This window comes from Musa acuminata, chromosome BXJ1-6 (genome assembly GCF_036884655.1).
Source record: "Musa acuminata AAA Group cultivar baxijiao chromosome BXJ1-6, Cavendish_Baxijiao_AAA, whole genome shotgun sequence".
Lineage (NCBI taxonomy): Eukaryota > Viridiplantae > Streptophyta > Magnoliopsida > Zingiberales > Musaceae > Musa > Musa acuminata.
In genome coordinates, this window is record NC_088332.1 from 43844041 (window position 1) to 43866265 (window position 22225).

Consider the following 22225-nt stretch of genomic DNA (forward strand, 5'->3'; position numbering starts at 1 on the left):
ATTTCTTAATATCTTTGAGCACATAAGATATTCATAAAATAATCTCAGTTCAATTTATTTTTTTTTTCCTTTATATAAAAATATTTTCATGCTCACATTCCTTACACTCCGAAACCAAAATTTATATATATATATATATATATATATATATATATATATATATATATATATATATAAAGAGCAATTCCAAAAAGTGAAATACTGCACAAGGAAGAACGTTCTTCACAGAAGTCTTTTCCCAACGTTACAGAAAGAGAACTTAACTTTAATCTTCTCACAAAGAAATCTCGAAAGTAATTAGGATAAATAATTAAAAGAATCTCTCCAAAATTAATATAAAATGACATGATAAAATTATAAGATTGTGAATAAAAATTATAAACTTTCCCTAAATTTTAGGATTGTATACTACACAAAATAGAAATAGAAGAAAAGTTTTCATCCTTTTGGACAAAAATGATGAGAGAGAAAATAAACTAACGCACATCATCTTATTATATTCAAGTTTCCTTTGATGATAGCGAGGTAGATTTATTTCATGTATCCTTTAATTGGATTTGAGATGAGTATATAAGGATAGAAAATTGGGAAAAGTTTTGCGTTATTTTATACTACCAAAATTTAAAATAATTCAAAGACTATACAATTTCTCATATTTTAGAAATCTACATAAAACAATATTTCTATAGACAATTTTTGATGCATTCGTCGGAGCAAATGCCAAAAAAAAAAAAAAGGTTTTGGGTTAATTTTGGTGAAATTGAGATTTCCAATATCTTAAAATTCCAATTTAAATGTTAATTCATTTAAATCACATGCATGGCTTGAAGAGATCAAAAGATGGCACAAGCGAATCATGCGTGCGACATACTGGCATCAAAAACATATAACATGTTTTTGGTAGCAAACCGTGACACAACTGCAAACAACTACTTTTATAGGGGAAAGAAACATCAAGAGTCACTAAGATGGAAACCAACAACAAAAACAAAAAACAGAAACAAATAGAACAAAACCACCGGTTGTAGACAGACAGCGGACTCCATCCGACCGTTCATCATGCATCCGACGGATCTTAGTTACGGATGGGGCTTGGTTTTGGGCCTGGGCCTGAGCATGGGCTTGGACATGGTTTGGGATTGTGTCTTGGATTCGCTCGTGGCCCACTGTAGTCCTCCAATGAAACGATCAGTGACCGCCGTCCTCCTCCCCTTCTCAACTGCCCTGTTCAAGTAACAGCATCAGCAGGGTGTATCGAGTGATTCCTGCAGCATCGTCTTCCGGAAACTAGCAGAGCAAAGGAGAGAGGAGATCTAAACGAAACAAGAGGAACAGAGAGGATGTAGAAGTGGAAGAAAGGAACGAATTCGATACCTGAGACGGGATAGGCGAGACTTCCAGAACAGAGCAGAGTGACGACCACGAAGCAGAGGAGCCATCGAGACCTGAGGCAGCGACCTGTTCCTGCATCCATGTCCTGATGTAGAGAGAGAGAGAGATTGAGAGAAGCGGTGGAGCGGCATCACTTTTATGTCGAGTATAGACAGATAGGATGAGAGAGAGAGAGAGAGAGGGGACAGAGGAGGAGGAAGAGACGTGCATGGCTTACATGGGTCGCAAACGTATCGTTGCGCGAGCCACGTAGTGACGTTGGGTACGTCATCTCCTCGAAGAGTACAAAATAATCGCTTTTTAATATATAATTATAATTAGTATTTAACTATATCCAATTTAAAAATAAAAATATTCGAAACACCCATTTTTATCATATTACTAGAGAATATTAAATATTATTTAGGTTTTTAATTAAATAATCAGATGTCAGTTGACCGATATATATATATATATATATATATATATATATATATAATTACACCTAATTTATCAAATATATCATCAAATATTAATTTTTTTAGTGATATCCTAAAATAATTTTGCTTGTTGATAGAATGTGCATCGTCAACTAATTATCATTCAACATGCAATCAGTTTATTGTCATCGTGTACGAGAGGTTAAGGAAAAACTATTTAAGGTGACTAGAGATTGTTTCCCTATAATATATTTTATAATATATTTTATATTTTTATTGAACATCAAAGAGATTGAATCGAAAAATCTCTTTTGACCTAGGACTTCGTATAAGTTATATATCAGGAGCTTGATGTTTTCACATCAAAAGCGTATTAATCAATCATATGTATACGAGTTCGAACTGTAATAAATCGATCAACACATGGGAAAGTGACCTTTCCCATGGCTAAGCCTAATAATTATGGTTTATTGTTACCATAATAAACTAATTATTATGATTTATTATTATCATAATAAATCATAATAATCATGTTTAAGCCTCTCTCACCATACGAGTATCTTTTCTGACATGGAAATATGTTATAAGGTAGACATATATTTATCATAATACTTATCTCATGTCACTGCATATCCTACACTACAGGAAAAAAAAAAATTTAGATGATGAAGTCGAATTTTATTATCCTTCCAAGGCGAAAGATCGAACTCGATTTGATCTCTTTTCATTTGATAGGGAATAATGTCACATCAATCTTAACCTGCTGACTCACTCAGGGACCTACTCTCACCTTAGCATAATCAAGGCAGAAGAGCTCGTGCACCTCCATTATCCTACTACCCAACAATGGGAAAGTGACCTTTCCTCCCTATCGACCATGATTTCGAGAACGATCATATGCCCAGACACAAGGAGCATTAATCAATGACGGTGAAACCCATCTCCCCCTTTTTTCAGGAGCATTAATCCCTAACAATTGAACCCATCTCTCCCTTTTCCATGAGCATTAATCCTTTTCGATCATCCAACGCGAACAATCGTCGTCCTCTTTTCCCATACAAACGTTAGCCCAGGCAAACAATGCCCCTACGATCATCCTTTGCTAACAAGGAAAGGAACCAATCGCCTATTGACATAAATGAGCCCCCGAAGGATCACGAATAAAGAGAGGAGCCAATAGCCTCCGGCCTTCGACCGTCTAGGTATAAAAGCCAATCCCCTGAACCTAAAATTAGGGAATGAAAAAAGTTCTACTACTTTAATTCCCAAGACCGAACTTACCATCAAAAGGGTTGAGTCGGAAACTCCCTTGACGCCGACCTCTTATGTATGAACCTCGATGAAGCCAAGGCACTTCTCAGTTCGACTCTAGAATCTCGAGAAGGCCCAACTACCTTGGCCTAATGTAGAATCCATCTCGAATGAATAAGTAACATATTAAGATCATGTCAACTAGTTTCCCTCGTCACAGCCAACATTCAAGAGCATCAGGTGGACTCTCAGGACGAGCTTGTGCCTTTGTGATGGGATCAAACTGTGTTGACTCCTTAGTCAACGACATTGTGATTATAACACCATAAAAAATATTAAAACCGTCTAATCCCTTTCAATCAATAATGTTAAACCTTCGTCGAACAAAATTAGTATGTCATGAAGTTGAATTTACCATCCTTTGAAGGTGAAAAATTAAAACCCATTTGGATCGCTATGAAGTTGTTTTAAATCTTAGGATAAAAAAAATACATGAATTATAGAAAATATTAGAAATTTGACTAGCATGATTTCAACTCAGATAAAATTTGATAAGAGAAATATCCAGTGGCTCGATACCCCAATCAGCAATAAGATGACAAGACTCAATCTAGCATATGGTCATTAATTCAAATGGAGGAATACTTCGAGAATAGCAAATTTTGACAAGAAATATTTTGCCCATGTAACATAATATTTTTCTTGATTAACCCGATTTAAAAGATTATTTTTGACAGGATAATTAAATTTACTTAGAGTGTCGGAGGAACCCGTTGAAAAACCCATATGACCTTAATTTTCATATAAGTTTACCTTAGCTCTCGAACTAACGTTTTAACCTCGTTCACATCAAATGTATTATATATATGGCTTCAAATCAAATCGAGTTGATCAAGAGATTATCGATATTTATACTATTAATATATAATAAAAAAAATAAAATATAAAAATTTTAGGTTTCAATATAGTTATAAAGAGTTTTATTTCATCGTATCGAGATAATTGTGTCAGATGTGGACGATTAAGAAATTATTCTGTTTTAATATGGATTTTATCATTTCAATTTGATACTGATGTACCTTTTAATATATCATTTAAAATTTTATATTATCTCACTTATTTTAATCATTTTCATTTTTGTGTTAAAAAAATTTTAAATTAAGAATTTTATAATATATATTAAAGTTTTTACTAAGTAAACAAGTCAATATCTTCAAAAAAAAAAAAATTGATGCGAAAGAGAAGGGACGAAATATAATTGCAACCAAATGAAAGCTGTGTATATCCACAAAGTTGATAACACTGTGTTATTAATATGATTGGTTTTCATTCTCATGTCTGGATTGATTAGTATATTATTGTATAAATAGTAAATATAATATTTAAATCTTACACATTATATGTATTTGATAAAATAATTTTAAATTTTATAAAAATATTAGAATACAATACTTAAAAGGAGAAGAGAAGAAGAATGAGTCACATCTTGTAATCTTCTATTATGATTACAACAAGATTACATGCGTGCACAGTCTTTCTCAAACAGTAACATCAACTGATCATTTCTACGAAGATAAAAAGGACTGACCTTACGAAGGCTCACAGCTAGTCATCTTCTCTTCTGATCACACGAAGATTACATGCAGTCTCTCTCAAACAGTAGCATCAACCGATCATAATATATGTGGAAAACTAAGCCACCAACATGGACCTCTTCTCTGCCACAGTTCCCAAGCACCAGCCACTAGGGGGACATCATGATGTTACTCTGCTCAAAGATTCATCTATCCACCTACGTGCATGTCAGCTATCTAATCCTCCTCCTTCCTCCTTCCTCCTTCCTCCTTAGACTGTGGTGTGGCGGATGGAGTGGTGCGTTGACGGTCATAGATTGCTTTGTCATTAGTAGGCGTGGTTGTGATCTTGACAACATACCTGAGATGAGTCCACAGAAAGGATTAATCATGAACAGTGGCATCGCCATGGAAGCTGCTGTCATCAACAGTCGTTGCTGTTGTTGTCGCCGTGCAGAGGCGTGGTGGAGAAGCAATCCAAGAGACTCATTGATGCGCATTGAGTACCGATCCCGCCAACTGTTGTCGTCGACGTTTCCATGGTGGAGATGAACACATCCGGCAGTAACTCCTCCATCGGTCATATATATATCCCTGTCAAGCATTGTATTTTCTACCCTATAAATTTGATCGGCGTCATATATGCCACAATAAACAATTCAATTCACCTGACTCTACCACACTGGTCAATTAATATTTATTAGAGTTTTAGTAATATATATATATATATATATATATATATTAGATCGATTCATCTTATCGATTAGTTTATAAAAAAAATAAAGAAAAAGATAAGAAATTGATTGTCAAGTTAGGGGTATTTCAGGTATTGGGTATTAGATAAAAAAATTATCTGAAAATAAATATTCTTTTCCGGAAAAGAAAAAATATATATATAAGGTTTTGCTTTTTTTAGGATTCGCTCAAAATAAATCTATCGCTATTTTTATGTCCGTCTCTGTTTGTAGCTTATGACACTCTTTCACGTTTTCTTCGTCGTCGACATCCGACAGCACGCTGATCGTCCTGCTTTTGACTGCGCCCACTGCCATGAGAAGGATAAGGGGGGAACGAAGAAAGGAAGGAGCTGCGGGCCCTACCCACCACGCAAATCCTAGGTCAGAAACATCGGCCGGTGCCAGAAGCGAGTCTCTCGCCCTCGCGTCGCCGGCCCACCCCCATCTCCCCTTCGACGGCATTACACCTCACTGTGAAGCGACAGACCAAAAGCAGCACCTCCGATGGTCCACACCCAATAAAGGACCCATGCGGACCCACGGAGCCACTCTTTTCCCAACCACACATGGCTCGTCATCCCATCGCCCATCCACTGTTCGTTCAAATGCAAAGCCCGCCCCGGCAGTCCGGCCGGCCTCTCTTTCCATTCAAATCCCACCCTCACTTCCTTTCCCGACCTACGTGATGATAAAATCTTAGAGCGCACCCTTGTCCGTGCTCTTCTCGCTCTTTCCCTCATGAAGACCCCTCGCCGCCCTCCTCTCGACTTCAATTCCGACGCTGCCGGGTGCCTGTCCGGGGTTATCCGCCGGTTGCTGTGTGCAAGCCTCCGCCACAATGTGCATAGCCAGGGGGTCGCCATGCAGAAGAAGAAGCCGCCGGCGAGTCCCTGCGTCGTGGCACGACTGATGGGGCTCGACTCGATGCCGGTGTTCCCCTACACTCCTCCGGACTCGGTCAAGGGAAGTCGGTCCGCGAACTCCGCCGAGAGCTGGCCGGGGGTCTCGTGCAGTGAGGGGAGCAGTGGGGTGCAAATTAAGACCTCGTTGTCGTTTCGTGGGGCTCCGACGTACTTGAGGCAGGAGAATGAGGAGTTCCTGGTTCTAAGCTTCGCTCCTGAGAGTAAAGCAGAGACCACGATGGCGAAGGGCAGGAAAGAGGCAAGTACAGGGGATTCGAAGGAGAGGGAAGCCAACAGGACTGAGAGGAGAGTGGCAGAAAAGAAGACGAGGAACCAGCAGAAGAATTCTCACAAGCAGCAGCAGAATTTGCCCGAGAGAGAGCACAAGAATGGCAGGGGCTCGGTTGTCCCTTCTCCGAAGGAGAAGCTTCGCAGAGATTCCTGTACGGTTACAAAGCTCGGCGGCGGCAACGCAAAGGCCGCGGAACAAAAGAAGATGCAGAAGTTAGCAGCTGCTCAGGCGAAGAACGAAGCAGGTTGCAGCTCACAAGATTCGAGTCCAGTTTCAGTTCTGGATTATGGCATCATGGACGGCGAGTACTCCATCTCCATCAGCCCTCCTACTTCTGGTATGGCTAATCGCTTCGAGTAGCGAAGTTAATTACCTTGGTACGTCGAGGGTGATCTAATCGTTCAGGAAATGCAGACGACGAGCGACGGCAGCAAAGCCCGAGAAGGAGACTGTCGTCAAAATTCGAGAATCTCAACTCGACATCTCCATGTTCTCATACGGAGACGATCTCAGGCATCACGAAATCTAGCAGAGCTGAGCAAGTCGTCAGGCGAGATTGGAGTCACATTTGGGAGAAGATCTGCACGCTCACAGAGGAGGATCTGAAGAGCACGACATGGCCGTCGGGAGATGTTTGGAGGTCGGAAGAGGTCGGCGAGATTGCTGCAGCAGTAGCACTGGAAATGCTTGATGTGGTCGTCATGGAGACAGCATCTGAGCTTTCGAGTTATGCCACGAGATCGAGACCGTAAATGGTGCCAAGTTTCCTCAGCACGATGATCCCGACAATCTTCAATGTTCTTGGAGCTCACGCAGTGATGCAGGCAGCGAAGAGCTACAACAGTTCCACAGTTGCAGAGCAGTACGACAAAGAGACTATATTTGTTTTTATTTTCCGCCATATCAAATCCATAATGCTATCGAGTATTGAGTTAAGTCTTCGATCAAATCCATAATAACATATCTTTTCTTCAGCTGTGCCAATAATAATTAACGGAATAACAAGTTATAATCACGGTTGGCTCAATGTTTTGTTGACTCGACTTTGACTATCCGTATGACGTGCACATTAATTCTGCAACTTCATTCATTGATCTGACCACTGAGAAGCACGCATTGAATGATTCATTCTATATCAAACAGATCAGTAAGTCAACTTCACCTTCCATTCATTGTTAGTATGACAAGGTTCCATGGTAAAGCTGAGAACACAAATCAATTGAGTGCTTAAAATAAGGAGATTAGAAGAATATGATCGGATTACAAGCAGGCATAACATCAACTTGGTACAGAGATCTATTAGCATAATATGACACATTGGATTTATTCTCTTCTTATATATATATATATATATTTATATATATATATATATATATATATATGTTACTGCTTATAAATGAAAGAACTTGCAGGCTGCCATTGACGAGCTCAGACTCCCTTCGGGCATCCTTCGGACATCCTGCTAAAGATTGTAATCGATTCAACGACGTAACGAAGAAAAGAACTAGTCAGATCGAAAAATCAACGTTATCTCCGTCCTCTACGCCATTATCTCCTCCTCCGACCATGGAGAGAACAAGTGGCCCCCGCTGCTGAGCTGGTATCCGCTCTGCTGCACGCCGGCGACAAGCCGGCCTACCGGGGGCGCCGCAGGTCCGTCCTTCACCAGAGAGTGCACCCAGGACAGGTCGGGCTCGTTCATCCCCGTGGGCGCGGTGGCTGGAGCTGCTCCGCGGAAGGCGAAGGATGCGGATTTCCTCAGCTTGTTCAGCTCCTCGCCTTGAACGCCCCAGTCCAACTTACCATCCGGAGAGCCCCAGTCGGACAGAAGGGACGGCGCGGCGACCGCTGCGGTTGTCATCGCTGAGAGCGTGGATTGGCGACCGGCGGTTGCCCCGCGGTCGCAGAAGCTCTGGCTCCGCTTGGCGAAAGCGGAAGCCCTGGAATTCATGATGGCCTTCGCCATCGAGTGGTCAAGCCCGAACGAGGATGTCGCAGGGGAAGAAGAGAGGTTTCCTCCATATCCAGAGAGCAACTGAGATTGGTGCTTCTGGAGGGCGGAGGGGGCTTGGAACTGAGCTCCAGTCTGCCTCGTGGAGAGCCCCTGCAGTTGGGTCAGCAGTGATGGATCAACAGAACCCAGCAAGTCGCTGTATTCTGAAATCCGTGAGGCAGCCAAGCTGTTCGTGCCCCAGTTGGCTCGGGGAGAGGCCGTCTTCGTGATCTCGTCGATCAGCTTCTGCTGATACCCTTCCAGTCCAAGCAGGTCGAGGTCGAAATCCAAGTCCCTCGCGCTCAGCGAAGCCTTCAGTCTGCTGCTCGGCAGCTGCAAGGCCGGAGGAGGTGTCATCACGCCCGCAATCTGATTCATCCACGCCGCCGTGGCCCCTAAACCCGATGAAGCCGCAGAGGGGGACATCGGCGAGCCGGGCTGCTGCATCAGCATCAAGGCAGTTGCCATGTCCAAAGAGGAAAGACCCGGCGACGATGATCTAGGCGACGACGACGCCATCCCGTTAACTGATGCCACCGAGGGATTCACTGTCCGCAGCTCCTCCGGCTTGTGGGCAAAGAAGCAGACGCGGCGGTTGCATCCGGTCTCATCCTTGCACAGCCGTGTCCTGTACTGCGCCGGATGGAGCCAACTCTCGAACACGCCATGGGCATATTCGCAAGCATCGCCGTTCCGGCAAGAACCCTTGCGGAACTCCGGGCAAGGCACGCAGCTGTAGGAGTACTTCCTCGGGTCTCGGCGCCGGGCGTTCTCCCCGGGATGGACGAAGGGGCACTCCGTCCAATCGTGGGAGTAAGCGCGGGAGCACGGCTTAACCTTGAAAGTATACATCCGGAACTCGTCGGTGCCATAGATCCCGGTCTTGATGTCCGGAAGCGTCAAATCCGGCGGGTATTCCTTCTTCTCGCCCTGTTTGGCTGGCTCTTCTTTAGCAGGGGACGAAACCCTAGGGCAGACCGGAGCCTTTAGGATTACTTCGAGAGATTTGGCGACCGTGCTCGAGGACTGCCGGGCGATGACGTCCCCGGGGCGGTTGCCGCTAGCGTCGAGGGCGTCGACGACGTCGGCGGAGGCACCGATCAAGAGATTGACGGTCTCGAGAGAGGCGGCGGAGCCGCCGGCTGCGGCGCAGTGAAGGGCGGTGGCGCCATCGGAGGCGGCGCGGCGGGCGGCCTCGGCTGTGTGGCCTGCGAGGATATAGCCGATGACGGCTGTGCTGCCATAGAGAGCCGCAATCATGAGGGGCGTCCGCTGCTGGTAGCCCATCCCTCGACCGGAGGACCGACCGTACCATAGGGCGGCGGCGTCGACGGAGTGGCCGTCCTCCTCCACCGCCCGCTTGAAGGCTGCAAGGTCGTCCGAGGCGGCGAGCTCGAGAAGCAGCGCGGCCGCCTCCGACGCCGCCGGCTGCTTGACATCTCCGCCGCCCACGGCCCCGGGTTTGGTCGGCGGGGAGGATTTCATGAGGCCGGTGCACATGTCCTCTCTTTCGCCTATACAAGACGGCAGAAAACTCATCAGACACCAGAACGAAACAAGCACACATCAGAACGCCATAAGAAGTCTACGAAAGAAAGAAAAGCAGAGTAAGGATGCATACGAGAGATCGGAAGGAAGGGTGAAAGAAGTGGGCGCTCGGCGTAGCGTAGAAAGGCTACACTCTTTGGTTCCTTTTGTAGGTGGAGGGGATGCGGGTAAAAGGGTCATACACATTCCCATATTTGCCCCTACATAAGCCCCTAATTCACCACTTGTTACCGTTTCAGGGCATATATGAAAACAAAAAAAATGCTAGACGAGGGTTGATGTGAAATTTGATACTTAGCAGGGATGGATTCGTAAAAGCCCACAATAATTCCGGAGAGAAGGAAGCTGCCTGCTTCCTACGCTCCAAATGAAATGAAACGAAAACGAAACGAGGGCCAAACGCAACGCCAGACGGAACGGGGCGGGGCGGTCTCCTGTCGCCGCGGGGCCCACGCGGAAGCCAGGAGGCAACAGGTGGGGCCCGGCTGACGCGACGCGAACGAGCCGGAGGAGGCCGCGTCGCGGTCGAGGATATAAATATCTGTACGGACCACGATGACACGTGGCGGTGGCGGCCACCGGGGGCAAAAGGGCGTGTCGCACTCACGCGCGGCGCGTTTCCTCCTTCCCTCCCCGGCTCGGGTGGGTTCGGTTAACAGCTCCGGTTTGTTCTGTCCCCTCCCCAAACGCGTGACGAAGCGAAGCGTGCGTTTCTTGTTGTGTTGGTGGCGCTACCCATCTCCGCGTTCCCCCTCAGCCCCACCTTCCCCACCGCAGGAGCACGTAAGCGGGACCCGCCAACCGAGATCAGGAGGCGCGTGGGGTCCGCCGAAATCACATCATCGGTGCGTCCGTTATGAACTAAAAAGGGCGTCTAACAAAGAAACATGTCGCCCGTTACCCGATTAACGTACCGCGCACGCCTTGCGATGGCCTACTGATCAACGGCTGAGATGGAACGCCATGGTTTGAGTCCTCAGTTTCAAATCGAAATTGATGACAAATTAGTCACCGTATTTATAAACATTCTTCAACACAAATAATATATATATATATAATTTCTTAACCATCGAATACTCATTCACATCCAATTTTTTATATATAAGTTTTCGATAACTCATCATATAAATAAATATATATATATACATAAAACAGTATTATAGAAAAGTGCTGAACGAATTAGTCAAACGATGATAAGTATGCGACAAATATGTGGTCCTCTGATACCACTCAAGCTGCGAGTTTAATATGAATGGAGTATGTGAAGATGAGGGGGATTGAGGATAATACCTCAAAGTGCTGATCCATATTTGAAGGTAGACAGTGATGGATGGAAGAAAGAGAAAAAGAGGAGATGCCAAAGTTTGACCATCAAAGTCCACTAAAGCGGCTCTGCCATGGCCGACTTCTGGATAAGAAGAGAACACACTGCTGACCCAGCAGCACTGTATGTTTATTGTATGTTACGTTGCAGATAGAGGGTGTCTATGTTTAACATGACAATGAGGTTGGATTTAACGAAGATGGACAGGTAGTCCAAGTAGCATCTGTTCCCTCATCTGGATCTTTGTCACATACATTATAGATAATATGTATATGTGGGCCAAGTAACATTCATTTGGAAAAATATATGTTAAATAAAATATGTTTATGGGAGGATTCCTTTCCTCCATATGAAAGTTTTTTTTCAAACTTTGAACTCTTAAATAAAATTTTTATTTCTTAAAAGATATGTGAAATAGACAAATGTTTCAACAAAGATAAACAATATTTTTTATGTAATTTAAAAGGCACTACAAATAAGAACAATGACAATCATGATTTGATGTTTCAAGTATCCAATTGTTCTGAATTTAGACATATGATACATAAGTATGTATAATTAACAATACACAACATTAATAGTGGTTTCTCCAAAATGCTTTAATGGTTGTATTATTTCCTTGTTATGTCCTTTGTGTATAAGAATTATTTTTATGTACAATAACTAATTGACTAGCCTCACATGTTAGATTCATCAGTGATGTATTTTCTTGGAGAGAAGAATAGGGCTCTCTCTTGTAATTATGCAGTTTAGCTAATATAATTTTGCTTTAAAAAATTATTTTTTCACTCTTCTAATTCATAGAGAACTTAATCAGCCATAATGCATGCTCAAAAAATTCTCTCAGCTGTAAAAGTTTCCTGTCATGAACAAATTGAGTATTGGTTTAATATATACTTGCAAGATTAGCAGTTTTGCATCAAACATTGACTTTATGTTCCTTAAACATTGATATGAAATGTTATGGTCTACTGGGCCTAATGGCATGCATGGCCTTTGGGCTCAATACACATCAAAATAAATAGGAGCATCGACAAGAATCTCTACCTGTTCTTACTTGTCAATTCATAACATGATTAGCCTCTTAAAGAATATAATATAAAATGCAAGAGTAATTCAAAGAGAATTTTTTTTTGTTAGGAATGCTTACTGATGAACTTTGTTTTAGTTGTATTGGCTATTCACATCTATTTAAAATTTGATTTGGTTATTTATTTTCCAGGTGTTGTGATGATAAACTTCCTTAAAAAAAAGGGAATGATTAAGAAATTACAGATCACATAAACCGTTCTATTAGAATATATATTGGATCATTTTTCTGAAAGATTAATGGTCACACAATCAAATCCTTCAAATGGTGTGTATTGCATTCCGAATCGAGATGTGAATTTATTGGTGGCAACGAGACACGGCAAGGATGGATCGGATCGGATCAGGTGGGCTTGACGAAGTCAACGTGGGACTTGCCACGGGGGCCCAACATCCTCATGAACAGCTTGTACTCCTTGAAGGTCAGCCGCTTGTACAGGGGCGGCGCCTCGGGCGTCACCAGCTCGGCGGCGGGTTGGATCGGCAGGTCGTCGTTGGGGTTGAAGAAGAAGGCCATCGACAGCCGCTCCGTCGCCGCGTTGACCACCACCCGGTGCTCTACGCTCTTATATGTCGCATTGGTCAACACCTGCGTCATCGAGGTTGAATTATCACTACGACCGACTGCACTAGTAAACTATCTCTTGTCCTTTTACATTCTACGTTCATATAAGACACGTTTTTGGTTCTTTCAGAAGACAACGATTTGACCTATTTTTGGATGCAGCGAGGAAGAATCTTACTAAAAATCTTAAAGTTGACCTAGTTTTGGATGCAGGGAGGAAGAATCATGCCGCATCAGGACAGAAAAAGATGAGACTTTGTTGTCATGCCAATCACGCAATTGACATAAGAATAGGTTTTTAAGACCAGGCGTCCTATTCACGTCCATTGTGGCTGTACTCATGCAGGCGGAGGACGTATCGTTTGCGTGACCTGATAGATGCAGTGGTACGGGAGGAAGCGAACCTGGATTTGGTCGCCGATGTTGACGATGAGAGCACCGGGGACCGGCTCCACCGTGATCCAGTCGTCACCCTTGCGCACCTGAAGGCCTTTGACGTGGTGGTCGGTGAGCAGGACCGTCATCCCTCCGGGGTCGGAGTGGGGAGAGAGGCCGAGGGTGAGATCAGGCTGCGGGCATTTGGGGTAGTAGTTGACCCTCAGGCAAGCGCCAGCCTCTCCAAAGGCTCTGTGGAGGAACTCTTCGTCCAGTCCTAGGGTTGCAGACAACACCTTCTTTATCACCCCACACAGCTTCTCCAGTTCCTCGCCGTAGGACTCCGTCATCGCCCTGCTCGCATCCTCAGTATCAGTACGCAGCATCCAAATGATCGAAAGAGCTGAAACAAGGATCCATGTGTGTATATGTATACCTCAGGGATGCAGGAAGAACAGGCCACTTGTCGTAGTTCCTGATCGAGTGAGGTGAAAGCTGGAGGAAGAAGTAGTCGCCCCAGTCAAGAATGGCGCCCTTCTTGACGCCGAGGCGGCTGCCGTACCCCTCGAATGTCTTGGGGGAGTTGGCGTAAGCTTGCTTCTCCGCCATGGGTAGCCGGAAGAACGCCGTCCACACTTCCCTCATCCCCTCCATCAGCTCCGGGCTCACCCCGTGGTTCACCACCTGGAAGAAACCCCAGTCTCGGCAAGCATCCGAGACGGCCAGCATCGTCGCCCGCCTCTCCGCGGCGCCACCACTCAGGCCGGCGAGGTCGATGACAGGAAGGCTTCCCGTCTCACTCGGCGCCAACGCCGTTCCGGGATTCAGGTTGGGTCGCTCGGACGGTGGCTTGATGTACCTCTCAGGGACGGCTTCGGCATCAGCTAAGGTTTGAACCCGGACGATTGGTTCCGGCCATTCTTCCGCCACCTCCATGTCTGTCTAAACTCTACCAAGGAGCCGATGATGGCAAAACATGCAATCTGAGGTCGGATTTATACAAGATCACTACCATGGTTACTCGTGAAGCATGTGGGGTTGGCGAACTAGTGAAGATATAACAGCACTGCAGCTGTAATATCCGTTTCCTTCACAGGATTCTGTAGGTAAAAATGTGTATGATGGATCGTGAGCTTTCGTTGATGTGACTCCACTACCAAGTATCGCATAATCTGAATTAGCTTTCAGCAATTCCTTTGAATCACGGCGGGCAGAGAAAAACGTGTTAAGCGTGAGGTATAGGGTTGTGCGAGGAATATGGATGCGTCGAAGAAGTAGGCTGGAGAGAGACGTAGTGGAAAAAAGGTGTGGCACTGTTCTCATCCTCCACCAGCTATCTTCTTCTTCTTCTCTCCGATGCTCGCATTCACGGCGGCGGCTTCGACAAACGCGCACGCAGGCGACCGGAAATACGTCCCTGGATTTGCTTCGTCATCACGTGTTCCCAATGGCCACCTGCACGCTCAGTGAAACATCACCAGAGTCGTCCATCTCTGCCTCCAAGTCTCTCCATCTCCCATTCTCGGTCATGTGTTTTCTCCTTTCCACACAGACACACAACAAGAAGGCCGAAACTTCACTTCCACTTGGGGACGTGCCCTGCACGTCGTGTGGTGGAAGAGAAGTGTTGCGTTGCTATCGCGCACGTCGTCAGCTGCAGAGACAAACCCTAGAAAAGTCAGAGATGCATTTCGTGGAGTCACACCCAAACATGTTGCGTGCCTCTTCGCACAAATAACCCCTCCCCAAAAGAATGTGAAGGTTGGGTTGCGGCACTGCAATTTTACGTGGTTCTATTTTACGATTAGTTTGACCATTCGGTGATATTTGTCAACATTGTTGACCTTTTTTTTTTTTTTTTGGAATTTTTGGAGTGTGTGTGTGTATATATATATATATGTATATATATATATATGTGTATATGTATATATACATGTATATATATACATATACACACATATATATATATACATATATATATATATATATATATATATATATATATATATATATATATATATATACATATATACATATATACATATATATATACATATATACATATATATATATATATACATACATATATATACATATACATATATATACATATATACACATATATACATATATATACATATATATATATATATATATATATATATATATATATATATATATATATATATAGTAATGGTAACACATTCTAAACATCAAATTATTAGTATTGGAATGCATAAGAAAGTTGAAGAATCACCACAAAAAAAAGTAGCTGTAGAAGAGCACCAATGACTACAAAAACCAAATTGCTCCTCTATATATATATTTTTCCTTTTATTGAGTTGATGAATGATTTCTAAAAAGAATTTATTCATTTCATTCAAAGATTACATTGAGTCCATCTAATCATATAGCGTGTAGGAATCAATTGCATAAGAATTGAAACCATGAAGGTTAGGAACAAAGCCATAGCCAAGGCTTCTATCAATATGGGTCTGGAGAGAATCAATATACATAGTCTTTCATCCATACACAGAAAAACTTCATACATGTATCCTTAATTGTGAGATTAGGACGCATATCAATCCTTCCGTCACCAATCGCGCAAACAATGGTGTTTGTTCAAACAAGACGATACTCCATCATGGACCAATGTTAAATGACAACTGGCCTCTCCATGGACACATTTTGCATATGTGTCGAACTGTGACCGGTCCTACATGAGACCACACCTGGTGAATCAGGAATAAAAAAAATTTAGTCCTGAAGAGAAAAACATATGCATCATAAATAAAAAAAATAGTATCGAATTATGCACACAAGGATGACTCATCTGTGACGAACTCCATTGCAGTCATGTAGTCATAATTGAACTACTCTCAGGATACATCTCAGCCTGTATATACTTCCTAAATTAAACAAAATTCGATGCGAGACAAGTACATGAGCTCAGAAGAAGCAGAGTACAAGTTCCAGTTTATCAGGACGGTATCCATGAATATCCATGTCTTCAGACCACTTATTCTATGTAACCATAGTCCTCTTTCATCCTTCGGACCATATCTAAGAGGTTACCAAATAAACATTTATGCACGGCAGGTAAAGATCAAACCAACTAACTCAGATTCAATCATTGAACCAACAGGTCACTTTAAACGGACCTGTTCAAAGCAGGGTCGAACTAACCTGATCAGTTTGGTTAAGTCGGGACTGAAACCGGCAAGTCAGCTGCAAGAAAAAGCAGTGTTAAGAATTAAGCTGTCACAGCCATCTACATCATACCCACAATGCTGCCATAGATAGCCAATTTGGGGGCACTGCCCCAATCTAAATGCCTTCAGATTGCAACAGACAAATTGGAGATCATACTCAAAGTTATTGCCTTTCCTTTCTTTGAACTGAAACTGGCGCATTTGTATTGCTTCATGCTCTCAGCTTTGGCTGGACGACTTACCATGGTATCACTGTTCGTATGCATCACAACTCCAAAATTCATCAGCCTTACAAGCACAAACATTTTTGTTAAAATCTTCACTTAAAATTTGATATACATCACAGTAAATTTAATAACGCAAAGGCTAATTATTCACCTAAAGGATAAAAAATAGTTGGGATCGAGAGTATCAGTAAGACTTGATGAATCAAACTCTGGATTTGAAAGTCAAGTACCAAACATGGATATACTGTTCTAATGGAGATGGTTGGAATATCAATTCAAGAAGAAACCAGAAATGCAAAGATTCTTGAAAGACATGAATTGCTTGGATAATTTCCCACAGGAAAAATAAATCTATGACCGCTATATGAATGTAGCAGATCTAATCTTAGAGAAAAAAAATTATAATGACGCATTCAAATGTTACAAAATAAGAACAGTACCTTGCAAGAAGACGACCCATTTGTCACGCGCATTCTCTCGAACATAACATGTGCGTGCATTTAAGCATGAATGATAAGACCTTAGTCACAGCAATCTTAACTTAGAAAGAAAGATACATGGGAGCATACGTAATAAAGCAGATGATGAACCTACAGAGTGCGGCCGACGCTTACCAGCTACCATTGATCCGCCGACGACCTCGAAGAAAATCTCATCAGCGTTTTCTTGCACTGAACTTGGACTTGGCCAGCTTACGGGCATGTAAGCAGTGTTCTTTTGGGCGTCAGAGTAGATTCGTTCGTCGAGACCGCTCGGGCTTCGCCTGCCTTCTTTCTTGGTTGGACGCCATGGCGTGTCGAGCTCGCCGTTATCTCGCCACTTAGGTCTTCGTCTTGGGCTCCGGTGGTGCCGCACTTCGTGTGCAACGTGGTGGCAGATCCGACGCCACCGGCCTCGCGACACCTTTCCCTGTTCCCGCGACTTGGGGAGCGAGTCTAAGGCACGAGTTAGTCATAGCTCGGTGCGCGCTAAACAACGTTGCTCGTGCCTCGATTCACGCACCGACTTAGGGCACCGTCTTCATCCTCATCGATGGGCTCTTTATAATGCTACCCTAAAACGAACACCCAATTCGTCTCCCTTCCCGTTCGGATCTCACAAACCTCACCTTGTGTGAACCAAATGTGAGGCTGAGAGAGATCCACGTAAGATGAGAAAGTTTACGGGACATTACTTTGGTACGTTTTATGGAATAGAGCCATTACATGCGGGATAGAGTTCGGCGAGTGAAGGCTGGGTCGTTTTGGGTGGTATAATTTACGAGTTAGGTTACGAGAAGTACTCTCCACTCGATTAGGTCGCGACTTTGGCTCCAACACGCGACACGAGCCGTCTTCCTTCCCGAAACCTTCCGATCACGCCCCTTCGGCGTCGTCCTCCACCGCCGCCTCCTCCTCTTCTCCTTTCTCTCTGAGGCCGTCCTCGTCGTTTCCCCCACTTCTTCCTATCGTTGGTTGCTCGCGGCCTCCCTTCGCCGTTCGCTGCTCCGTCGCTTCCTCTCTCCATCCGTCGCATCCCCTCCACGTCTCTCGCTACAGTAGACGGCTGGCTCCCTTCTTCCCACCCCCAGAGCTCTTCACAACTTCTGCGGCTTGTACAGAGGTAATCCTATTCTTTGATCCGATGGCATCTGGATTACGGTTTTATAGAGGTTCCTCAAAGTCAGTTCTTTTCCATAAATTAGGGTTTCCTCAGCACTGGCGCTTTCACATAATAATCGCATGATATGATCCCATCTATTTAATTGGGGTGTTGATGTGGGCTGTGAGTGGGGATTAGATTGAGGTGTTACTTCGTGTATCTGCAGCACATGGAAGACGAGACGGAGCAAGGTAGGGCATCTCAGGAGAACACGACCATGGCTATCGTTGTCATACAGGATGGGAACAAATGCGACTTAGATGCCAGCCCGAAAGGGAAGGACGTAGTTGAACAACCCTCTGCCGGAATGATGTTCAAGTGTATAGATGAATTGTACGAGTACTACAAAACATATGGCAACCAAGTAGGTTTTCCGGTGTTCAAAAAGTCGACCAAAAATGATAAGCAAGGGAGGTTGCACTTCGTCACGCTTTCGTGTGGTCGTGGTGGGAAGTCGAGGTGCAAACGAGAAAAGTCGGTGAACCCAAGCTTGACGATGAAGATAGAGTGCAATGCTAAGCTTAATGCGAGAGTGTATGATGATGGGGTTGTGCGAGTGACTTCTGTTTTCCTTGAGCATAACCATGAATTGAGTCCGACGAGGGCACGGTATCTTCCACGTCGGAGGAGTGTTAGTACCAGTATCAAAAGGCGACGAGAGAAAATTGATCAAGTTGATGGTACTGTCGCGGAACCTATTGCTTCTGCTGCTGAATATGGAGAGCATGAAAATGAACCTTCCTTGGAGAAGGTTTGTCAGAATTATATCGACAACATTGACAAAGCAAGGAAGCTGTGTCTTGGCGTCGGAGATGCTGGAGCAATTTGCAACTATTTCAATAGAATGCAAGAGCAGAATTCAAATTTTTATTATTCCATGGATTTTAATGAAGAGGGTCATATTAGAAATATTTTCTGGGCAGATGAGAGGAGTCGAGTGGCTTACAAGTCATTTAATGATGTTGTTACTTTTGATACGACTTACCTGACAAACAAACACGATATGCCGTATGTTACCTTTGTCGGGGTTAATCATCATGGTCTACCTATACTCTTTGGTTGTGGGCTAGTATCCGGTGAGGATACTGAAACATATGTGTGGTTCTTGACGCAGTGGCTTGCTTGCATGTGTGGTAATGCACCAAAGGCTATAATTACCGATCAGGATATGGCCATGCGAAAGGCAATTGAGATTGTCTTCCCAGAGATTCGACATCGATGGTGTTTATGGCATATAATGAAGAAAATTTCTGGAAAATTAAGCTGGCATTCTAACTATGAACTGATAAAGACCACCTTGATGCATGTTGTATATGATTCGATGAGCAAAGAAGAATTTGATTTCAATTGGGACCAAATGATTCAGAAGTATAGTCTTCAATCTAATGCATGGTTGAGTACATTGTACGACAACCATCATCGTTGGGTTCCGGTTTATGTGAAAGACAGCTTTTGGGCAGGAATGTCAACAACACAGAGAAGTGAAAGTGTGCATGCATTCTTTGAGGGCTATGTAAACTCAAAAACCACAATAAAGCAGTTTGTGGAACGGTACGATAAGGCACTAAAGATCAAGGTTGAGAAAGAATTGCAAGAAGATTTGAACTCGTTCAACTATTGTTGTCCCTGTGTAAGTCACTACAATATCGAGAAACAATTTCAACAAGCATACACCAACAATAAATTTAAAGAAATTCAAGAGGAGTTCAAGGGGAAAATGTTTTGTTATGTCCATTCCATGAAAGAAGAAGACGACTTTGGTGTGTATGAGGTTATAGAAGACATGGTGGTCGATAACGGCTTGAGTAACCAAAAGGTCTGTTTCACTGTTTACTTCAAGCAGGCAGAGTTTGATGTGAGATGCAGTTGTCGTTTATTTGAGTTTCAAGGAATTTTATGTCGGCATATCATTACTCTACTCACGGTGAAAGGTGTGTACTCGGTGCCACAGAAGTTCATTCTTCCAAGGTGGAGGAAGGACTTGAGAAGGGAGCACACAAAAGTAAAAGTCAGCTATAATAACTGGAACACAACTCCAGAGATGCAACGATACGATTTAATATCCAAAAAGTCTGCTGTGTTTGGAGACTTTGGTTGCACATCCGAAGAGAATACACAAATTGTTTTGGATTTCATCGAACAGTTTAGGCAAAACTTTAACATTTCTGACCCACTGGATGCGAGTGGTCAACCTATTTTTTCAGTTAGCGGGAGTGGTCAACCTATTTTTTCAGTTAGCGGGAGTGGTCAACCTTTTCAATGATCCAGTATTATGCATGATCACTTGGACATTCCGATTACCAATCGGCATTTTGTTTATGGCCTTATCAAAAGTTTCAAAGTTTGCTTTTTGTAAGCCACGAACAGGTTAGAAAATTTAATGTTTCTTGTGGCCTTCATATTGTGAAGATTTTGTTCAAGTGTCTTTAAGTATTTCATATTCACAGGCGATCAGAAATGTCATGTCGAACTATGTCGGAAGTTAGTTAACGTCAATGTTCTGAGAGGTGTGAAGTCAAGGAGCATATGATTTGCCATCAATGAAGCTTTGCACATTCACTATTGTACATTTTCCATGAAAGACACGAAGCTTTGCACACTCACTGTTGTTTGATTTCCATGGAAGACATGACGTCGATGAACGTTATGATTCTAGTTGTAGTCTCTGTTATCGATGTTGTACTTCACACTACCATTATAATTCTATCATGTTGTCTTTGCAGAAAGATATTTGTAGTTCTCGACGGCTATAAATACTTGAATTTACATCAGGCCATGTTGTCTTTTCTGTAGCCTGCAGGATGGGTGGATGCAACTCGCGACATGTCTTTTTTTTTTTTCGAGAGAACAGGTATCTCAGCTCTAATACTCGGCTTCTCCAATTGCTGTCATTCTTATCTTCTTCTGCAGCTAATTTTTCTTAACAAGATAGATTAGTTCCATTTACTTACGAAAAAGCTTCATGGAAGTTTTATTTTCTTTTGATAAGGAATGGTGGTATTTTGCAGGCGATACCGACACATACATGCACGAGATGGAACCATGGTCTACATGCTAATGAAAAATCTTTGCTGTTGTATACATTATGAAGCCATGCTATTCTCAAGAGCCATTCAGGTCATCCATATCAGAAAACTGTTCTCTCTTCCCTTCATATGTGATTCTCCATTCATCTTCTGCCACTCTGATGTAAATGAAAAGTCGGCTTCATGTAGCGGATTTCCACATAATTAAATCTTCTGTGGATTCTCTTGGCACCGTCAGGATTACAACTTATTGTGCTATATAAATTTTGTTTGATGTTAACTTGGTATATTTAATCATTTATTTGATGTTAATTAATGTTCTAAATGAAATGTTGGATCCTTAAAACTCATCTTTTTCTCTTGTCTTTTTAATTATTGGCTTGCAAAAAAAGCTTTAATGTCCAGTATTCCATTATGCCCTGAGGTTTGATCTCTAATGTTCAGTTTGTGAGCTACTCTCACACTCTTATCTGTCAATCTCCATACATAATGTTCATCTCCACATTGCTAAGAAACACATCATTGTTCTCTTCCCTTGCAAGAATCCAAAACAGAAGACATGGAAGAGTGCATAGACCCGAAAGGAATCACTCCTTTTATTTATTTATTTATTTCTTTATATATATATGTATGTATGTATGTATATATATATATATAT

The 22225-nt window shown here is 43.1% G+C and overlaps 4 protein-coding genes and 1 long non-coding RNA gene across 5 annotated transcripts; 2 read left to right on the forward strand and 3 right to left on the reverse strand.

The window, feature by feature from the left end:
- Positions 1-876: 876 nt before the first annotated feature.
- LOC135677878 (uncharacterized) lies at positions 877-4680 on the reverse strand. The gene is made up of 3 exons (XR_010514765.1): positions 4651-4680; positions 1375-1477; positions 877-1224 (listed from the first exon to the last, which is right to left on the reverse strand). It is a non-coding gene; the product is annotated as an uncharacterized LOC135677878 (long non-coding RNA).
- A 1015-nt stretch (positions 4681-5695) lies between these two features.
- On the forward strand, positions 5696-7508 carry LOC135677879 (uncharacterized). Its single transcript, XM_065190291.1, has 2 exons — positions 5696-6904; positions 6982-7508. Exons 1-2 carry the CDS (start codon positions 6112-6114, stop codon positions 7317-7319), a joined length of 1131 nt encoding a protein of 376 aa, XP_065046363.1. The 5' UTR covers positions 5696-6111; the 3' UTR covers positions 7320-7508.
- Positions 7509-7786: 278 nt separating this feature from the next.
- LOC135677209 (zinc finger CCCH domain-containing protein 33-like) lies at positions 7787-10324 on the reverse strand. The gene is made up of 2 exons (XM_065189262.1): positions 10182-10324; positions 7787-10074 (listed from the first exon to the last, which is right to left on the reverse strand). The coding sequence occupies exon 2, from the start codon at positions 10058-10060 to the stop codon at positions 8108-8110; it is 1953 nt and encodes a 650-aa protein (XP_065045334.1). The 5' UTR covers positions 10061-10074; positions 10182-10324; the 3' UTR covers positions 7787-8107.
- A 2445-nt stretch (positions 10325-12769) lies between these two features.
- Positions 12770-14431, reverse strand: LOC103989707 (jasmonate-induced oxygenase 2). The gene is made up of 3 exons (XM_009408650.3): positions 13898-14431; positions 13491-13815; positions 12770-13110 (listed from the first exon to the last, which is right to left on the reverse strand). The coding sequence occupies exons 1-3, from the start codon at positions 14395-14397 to the stop codon at positions 12865-12867; spliced, it is 1071 nt and encodes a 356-aa protein (XP_009406925.2). The 5' UTR covers positions 14398-14431; the 3' UTR covers positions 12770-12864.
- A 3752-nt stretch (positions 14432-18183) lies between these two features.
- On the forward strand, positions 18184-21897 carry LOC135677210 (protein FAR-RED IMPAIRED RESPONSE 1-like). The gene is made up of 4 exons (XM_065189263.1): positions 18184-18502; positions 18708-20908; positions 20989-21392; positions 21550-21897. Exon 2 carries the CDS (start codon positions 18711-18713, stop codon positions 20802-20804), a length of 2094 nt encoding a protein of 697 aa, XP_065045335.1. The 5' UTR covers positions 18184-18502; positions 18708-18710; the 3' UTR covers positions 20805-20908; positions 20989-21392; positions 21550-21897.
- The last annotated feature ends 328 nt before the right edge of the window (positions 21898-22225 follow it).

Coding starts and splice junctions, on each gene's coding strand:
- LOC103989707 (XM_009408650.3), bottom strand. CDS start 14,397: ATGGAGGTGGCGGAAGAATGGCCGGAACCAATCGTCCGGGTTCAAACC. Junction 13,816..13,897: donor GTTCTTCCTGCATCCCTGAG/GTATACATATAC, acceptor GGATGCGAGCAG/GGCGATGACGGAGTCCTACG. Junction 13,111..13,490: donor ACATCGGCGACCAAATCCAG/GTTCGCTTCCTC, acceptor TCGATGACGCAG/GTGTTGACCAATGCGACATA.
- LOC135677209 (XM_065189262.1), bottom strand. CDS start 10,060: ATGTGCACCGGCCTCATGAAATCCTCCCCGCCGACCAAACCCGGGGCC.
- LOC135677879 (XM_065190291.1), top strand. CDS start 6,112: ATGAAGACCCCTCGCCGCCCTCCTCTCGACTTCAATTCCGACGCTGCC. Junction 6,905..6,981: donor CATCAGCCCTCCTACTTCTG/GTATGGCTAATC, acceptor CAGGAAATGCAG/ACGACGAGCGACGGCAGCAA.
- LOC135677210 (XM_065189263.1), top strand. CDS start 18,711: ATGGAAGACGAGACGGAGCAAGGTAGGGCATCTCAGGAGAACACGACC.